A 6,869-nucleotide genomic window follows, 5' to 3' on the forward strand; every position below is an offset into this window, starting at 1 on the left:
AACCTTTCCCCTTTACAAATGACTGTTCGATGCATGCAAAGCAAAAACATATCCCCCAAATGTTATCTTGGAGGAAGTAATATGTCCCAGGTTTTGGATTTTTCTGGAAAGTCCGGGTGTGATACAGGGAACGTTTTCACCTGGGGATATGGACGGTTGCAACTCTGCCAAGAACACATATAGGTGCGCCCAAAGAGTATATTCCTGAAAGTCATATATAACACAAGGAAATACGAAAACAACTCGTTCTAAAAATAATCCATTCCAGAGGAGCCAAATTTGTCGCTAGAGTCGAGTACCCTGAAAGATAGCTCGTCGTCAACAGAATGAAAAGCAAGTCATTGAATCATGCAAAAAATCAAAGGGTGAAGCTTACGAATATTGTTTTGTCAATGTACCTTCCCCACCTTTCGATAAATCAACATTAAACACATAAAAATTACCATCACTCGTGACTACCATGACCTGCGGTGTGTTGCTGCTCATCGCAACTACGCTCCGGACAGGACCAGCAATCGATCCCGGACCACTATGCCCTGCAGTTTTCGGAAGCTTAATCCATGCAAAATCCCGTGCCGGTTCCCACATCTCAGCCACGCCCTTGGGCAAATAACCACCAACGGTAGCAGCGAAGGAATTTCCGACATTTTGCGATGTTCGGCGGATCATACCCATCAATGTGCCGTTATGCTTTCGCGGACTGATGTCGCCACTATCAGCCTCTGCATGTGAATCCTCTCCGCCTGAATAAGCGGAACTTTGGCTAAGCGCCCTTTCCCTGTTGAGGCTAGTGGAACTCCGGGGGCCGGATCCCGTTGGGGAAGTTGGATTATCTTCTGCAGAACCCAGGTGTCTCAGTTTGAAAATATGGATAGTTTCAGTTGCGGAAGAGACGCAAAGCAGTGTGGATGTTATATTGAATGACATGCTAAAAATTCGAGATGGCATGGACCCTCTTCGGAACTGATAGAGCTTCTGCCCTTCGGGGACAGAAAACACACGAATGATCGTTCCTTTGTCCGAAGCTGTAGCCAACAGAGTTCCTTCTGTATTAATCGCCAGGCAAGACAAAGGCGATTTATGGGCCTCAACAACGTTTATTGCTTCGAGTTTTAGCGTGTCAAAAATAAGCACCTCGCCGCTGGTGGGGGAGATGTGGGTATTACTAGGTGGCGCATGCGAAGGTGGTGTAAAAGATGAGGGAGGAGCCTTTTGCGGAAGAGGATAGGTGAGATAACAGTTTTCGGATGAAGGGGAGAGCGCGCAGATGGCTTAATGAAGTTAGTGATTGTTTTCTTTCTCTACCTGTTAGCAAGTTTTCAATTTCTCTCTACTCTTACATACCGTTTGGATTTGGTGAAGTCTCAATCGTGTACAGAAGCTTCATAGTTTGGATATCGTATAGGTAAATCTGGTCCTCTAGGACAATAACTAGGCGCTTGCGGTTCAGACGCACGGCAAGGACGGTAGTTGGAAAGGTTAATTCGCATATTGTGGATTGTCGCTGATGGAACCGTTAGTACTCGAATTTAACTGACTTGGTGCCGATAATTTTCGGAACTGGAGGAGCTGAAAATGAATCACGCACCTTTGTGTTTGTGATTTGTAGCCGCCGAGGAGAAAGGATCAGGGCAACAAGGGAGGTTGAAAAGAGCATTTCAAGAATAGCGATATTTCCTTCCTTTGTCTCATAGCTCTTCGCGAAGGGATCCGTGGTAAATATGCGGAAGCCTTTCGTGGTACCTGCATACATATGCAACAAGACGTCAGAGAGGGAGGCGGTGGTAGGGTGAAAGGACACCACGGTATTAGGAGGAGAACCCACCAACAGCTAAGTAGCTGTAGTCCTGGTTGAAGGTGACGAAATTCATTGCCATCTTGGAGAAGCAGATAGCGTTGCTATCGGTCTAGAGGATGTTTACACCGTATACCCTTGCCATTCAAAACGGGCACCGCACAAGTATCCTTCACTACCCGTAGTTGGCGACCAGTGTCATGGACCCTCCCTTGGCTGAAAGACCAGAATATTAGCACATTCGCATCCGCATGCCATAGGCAGGCATGCTCCGGTTAAAAAAAGAAAAGGCTTCAGATATCAAGAAAACTGAGTCCGCAGCAGGGGCAAAAACGCGGACAATAGACGAAGGATGCGTAGATGATATTAGGAAGAGGGAGGCGAGCGTCGGTTGGCCTCTGGATCGATATCACTGGGCAGTTGAAATTAGTAGATGGATATAGTTGAAGTCTCAGGCTGAAGAAGTGAGGTTACTCGAGCCAGGAGGACAAACGGTGCAAACACTGCGAAAGACAACTGATGGAAGGGGGTTAAACCAGCTAGTCTCAGCTGGGTCTAGTTCAACAAAGTTGGTGGGGTTAGCGCTCGGACCACAAATTATTTGACACACGTGACTGCGGAACCCTGGTTGACTTCATCGAAACATCAGAAGACTTTTAAGGCAAAAGGAACAACGGGGAAGAAGAACCCGGCAATTCGTATTCCCTCGAGGGTGAGCTTTTGGCAACATGGCGCCACGGGATACAAAGGCGAAAAGGGGGGCGACTCTTGTCATGGAGGTAGGTTGCTCTTTTACATAACTATTGCAAAAATAGAAGCCAATAATATAATATTAAAAATAAGTCTGACTGATATGTGACCTGATGCTTTAGACTAATAGTAGCAGTATAGTCTCAAAACGCAGCGTCGAGCGCCTTTACTACCCTGAGCCCCATTTTTTCCGTCATTTTGTGAAGAAACCTCAGAGACGATCTCCATTGATCAATCGAGGATACTGGCTGCGCATGCATGCCGTGGAAACTTCCGTGCGGAAGTTTCTCGAAGAGCCATCCGAACTCCTAAAGGTGGTCGTGAACTTAGGCTGTGGGTTGTGAGTAGTTGAAGGAGAATCTGATTCCTCTAGCGGGAACTTAGAGAATTTTTCACACATGTGCTGATTGATTTTTGAGTGTAGTGATCCATTGCCCTTTCAATTCCTTAGCCGGGACCGCACCTTATGCCAGAATGTGAAATTCATAGATGTTGACCACCATAAGCTGATGGTGAAGAAGCGGGATGTCATAAACCAATGCACTGCGTTAAGTGGCCTGCTTTCAGGTGCTCAATTGCTCCCTGAATCTGGCAGTGTTCTTCTGCGAAGCAAAGAATACGTTGCTGCGGGATGTGATCTAGGGGATCTAAACAAGCTCGACGTCGCACTGAAGAATGCGATAGGGTTAACTGAGGTTTCTATCCTCTTCATAGCAGAAGTTTCATTAACTTATATGGAAGTTAGCTTAGCGGATGCGCTTATTCAGTTCCTTCCGAAAATAAGCAATGGTGAGAATCCCTTCAGTTTCTAATAATCCAGAATGCCTACGACTGACAGCTAAAAGACGTAAATTTCTGTTTACTCGAGCAGTATTTCCCAGATGGACCAAGCCACCCATTTGCGGTTACAATGATGAAACATTTTCTAAAACTTCAAAGTCCATTACATTCAATCCACAAATACCCTTCCCTTGACCAGCAGGAAGTGCGTTTTCGCGAGTCTGGCTGGACAACCACAAAAGCAACGAATTTATGGGAGCTGTGGAGTGATCCAACATTTTTAACCGAAGAGCAACGATTGTCGCTCGATTCAGTTGAGGTATTTGATGAATGGGAAGAGTTCGCGCTCTTTGCGTCTCACTACTTCCTACTGTCTGCCTCCACTCGAAGCACGGCTACTGGATCAACACTGTTAAATGGAACTGAAGTACCTAATGTAGAGCCAATCCTTTTGATGCTGGCTCCGCTCTGCCCTCCAAAATTCTCCGGCCAACGGCGCTTTGGCGCAATAGTGCCTACAACCGCTAAATCATTTGGATTACACGGCGGCCTGGGCCCCCAGACTCGACTTTCCTCGACTGATGAATATACCTCATCTAGTACTGACACAGCGGCGACAGGAGAAATGCCACCGCTCAGCAGCATGGAGGCTCGAATGTGCCACACCATAACCCAATTCGATGGACATGATTGCTTGCTTGTAGGGGGCCGTGCTTCCCCACACGATGTCATGGCTGATTGTTGGATAAGATGGGCGGGGCAATGGCGCCGAACTGACAATTTGCCGACTCCTCGATACAGACACTGCGCAACCGCAGTGGATTTGGGAGAGGGGAATTCTCATGTTCTCATCTATGGTGGGAGAAGCACCTCTGGTGAGGTTTTGAATGATTTCCTTTTATGGAATGAGATGGAAGGTTGGCGGACAGTTAATGTAACCAATCAGTCTCTCCCTGCTAGATTTGGTGCATCAATTGCCAATATCGATAGACAGTCCGGAATCTTGTTGGGCGGAATGACACGGGATGGAGTCGTATTGAATGACTTCTGGATATGGAAACTCACCACATCTAGCAGTGGAAATATACGCCTCGAGCTAAATAATCTCACGGAAAACCTTCTGGCGGTCAACCCTTTACATAAATGGCTAGGACGCTTTGGAGCATCAGTAACAACAACGGAAAGGGGAACTTTTATTATTGGCGGGATAGCAAAACACAACTGCATCCCACAGGAATACGAAATAATGCTTCTGAATAATCATTCGCTGAAGGACATGACACTATCTCCCGATAGGTCACTTCTGACAGCAGTTGGACTCGGTTCCGAATTTAACCGACCCCGACCACTCCTGGTTGGTCACTCTTCCTGCGCAACTGGTGATGGTGACGTGCTTATCGTCGGCGGCGGCGCCGTCTGTTTCTCATTCGGAGTCCACTGGAATGAAGGCACTTGGCTATTGCAGAGTGCACGATCTGAGACTATGAACTCATGGACTCTCCATGAACAAGCGGCAAGTTCCGAAGCCAACCCGCCTGAAGGAGTATCTGAAACAGCAGACGTTCATACAGGCACTACTGAGATGCAAACGATCCCTCGAGTCATTATTTCGAGTGCAAGAGAGTTCCAAATAATCGTCGACAATGCGAAACCAGTTATTCTTAGTGACCTGAATATTGGGTCGTGTCGAACGGCTTGGACGAAGGAGTATCTTGAGAAAGCTATCGGGCGGGATCGCAAGGTAAATATCACAGCAACCTCCTCCAGCAAATAATCAACTACTACTAACCGATTAAACGAAATTGGCTAACAAGAGTTTTTCGTTAAGGTGGTCGTCCACGAATCAAAATCGTCAAACATGAACTTCCAAACCAAGAACTTCGCGTACGTCACCAAGGAGTTCGGAACCTTCCTCGATGAAATTTACAATAACGGGTCCAAGCAATACCTCCGCTCCATGTCTTCCACAAACCCTTCAGAACACCCAACAAACCTAGCACGCGATTTTCCTGGTCTTCAAAACGACTTCCACCTGCCCCCCGAGCTATCTCTAGTTTCAGAGAACGCGCACAGCTCTCCCCTTCGGATATCCGGTCCCGTTATCCTATGGCTGCACTATGACGTGAGTCCTTATATCCCACCACTACTAGCCCATTCGTTCCCGTAAAACTCACCCTAACATCAACGTGCAGGTCCTTGCGAACGTCCTCTGCCAAATCCAAGGCCACAAACGCCTAATCCTCTATCCACCCACCGACGTAACACACCTCTCCTTCCCCCCCGGCTCCTCAAACTCCTCCACAACCCTCTTCAAAAACATAACCGACACCACTCCGCTCTCCCCACCCAATACCCACCCCTTCTCAGCCCTTCTCAAACCCGGAGACGTCCTCTTCATTCCCCCGCTCTGGCTACATACGGCGAACCCAACGGATGGAGAAGTAAGCGTAGCCGTCAACGTATTCTTCCGTAACCTTGATAAGGGCTATGCGGCCGGTCGAGATGTGTATGGCAATCGAGATTTGCAAGCGTATGAGAGGGGGAGGGCTGAAGTGGAGAAAATTGCACGGGCATTTGATGGGGTTCCGCGCGATATGGCTAGGTTTTATCTTGAGCGCCTTGCTGATGAGCTTCGGGGGAAGGCAAGGGGGTGAAGCACCCACTTAACTATGCACTTGAGGCGTATATGTGTATATGTACATCTTGTAAAGAGCGACGAGGAGGTCATCTGCGAGGAGTAACAGTAGTCTAGCGATGACGAAGCATAGAGTATATGTGAGCTATTTGCAAAAACAAAAAAATAACAGCTACATCTCTAGTAGTTATCGCTTTTGGCAACGCAACGGTTGAGACACATGCTCATGAATCACTCTGCCATTGCCAAACAGCAGGCAACAATAACAGGCGAGGCTGAAGCTCCTCATCTGTCGCAGCCCGAATAAACGAACAGAAGTTTGTCAACCGTATGGATTTAGGACAATGTTAACCATAACGTCCCCCGTTTCTTCCTTTCCCTCTGTGTAAAATAAAAAATAAAAAATAAATAAATAAATAAATAAATAAATAAAAAAAAAAAAAAAAAAAAACCCCTGGAAAGGTACAGTGTACAATTTGTACATACCTAACCAACCGTATTGTGCCAATCCCATCCTTTCATTGAATCCCGATCGACCATGGATGTTTCTCCCTGTTAGCCCTTTTGTCCGGGATCAACAGTTAAACTACATGGAGCATGCCTGTCCATCTAGCAGACGTTACCATAGTTGGGGATGAAGTTGTTCTCCAATGCAATCAATCTCATGCACTTTAAAGCGCACTCTTCAATATTATCCATGTTGCTAACAACCTACCTAGATAGATAGTTACATATGCATCATCAATTCCTCATAGCAACCCCAGCCCATATATCGGCCTCAAGCACCATCAAACTATATTCATATGAAAAGAGAAATAAACATTTCCCCGGGTAGCTCGTACATCCAGCCAATAGCAGTCCCCGGCGGCAGGGGAGGTGGCAGAAGAGCCCAAGAGAAGGTGAGGGGGG

At 47.0% G+C, this 6,869-nt stretch overlaps 2 protein-coding genes across 2 annotated transcripts; one reads left to right on the plus strand and one right to left on the minus strand.

The window, feature by feature from the left end:
• Window positions 1-248: 248 nt before the first annotated feature.
• Window positions 249-1,877, minus strand: PAAG_02409 (WD repeat domain phosphoinositide-interacting protein; the record flags this gene model as incomplete). Its single annotated transcript, XM_015844633.1, has 5 exons — window positions 249-300; window positions 377-1,271; window positions 1,345-1,504; window positions 1,589-1,743; window positions 1,826-1,877. 5 exons carry the CDS (start codon window positions 1,875-1,877, stop codon window positions 249-251), a joined length of 1,314 nt encoding a protein of 437 aa, XP_015701681.1.
• A 646-nt stretch (window positions 1,878-2,523) lies between these two features.
• On the plus strand, window positions 2,524-5,979 carry PAAG_02410 (leucine carboxyl methyltransferase; the record flags this gene model as incomplete). Its single annotated transcript, XM_015844634.1, has 6 exons — window positions 2,524-2,574; window positions 2,668-2,885; window positions 2,970-3,334; window positions 3,391-5,066; window positions 5,154-5,447; window positions 5,518-5,979. 6 exons carry the CDS (start codon window positions 2,524-2,526, stop codon window positions 5,977-5,979), a joined length of 3,066 nt encoding a protein of 1,021 aa, XP_015701682.1.
• Between the last annotated feature and the right edge of the window lie 890 nt (window positions 5,980-6,869).

Source organism: Paracoccidioides lutzii (genome assembly GCF_000150705.2).
Source record: "Paracoccidioides lutzii Pb01 unplaced genomic scaffold supercont2.5, whole genome shotgun sequence".
Lineage (NCBI taxonomy): Eukaryota > Fungi > Ascomycota > Eurotiomycetes > Onygenales > Ajellomycetaceae > Paracoccidioides > Paracoccidioides lutzii.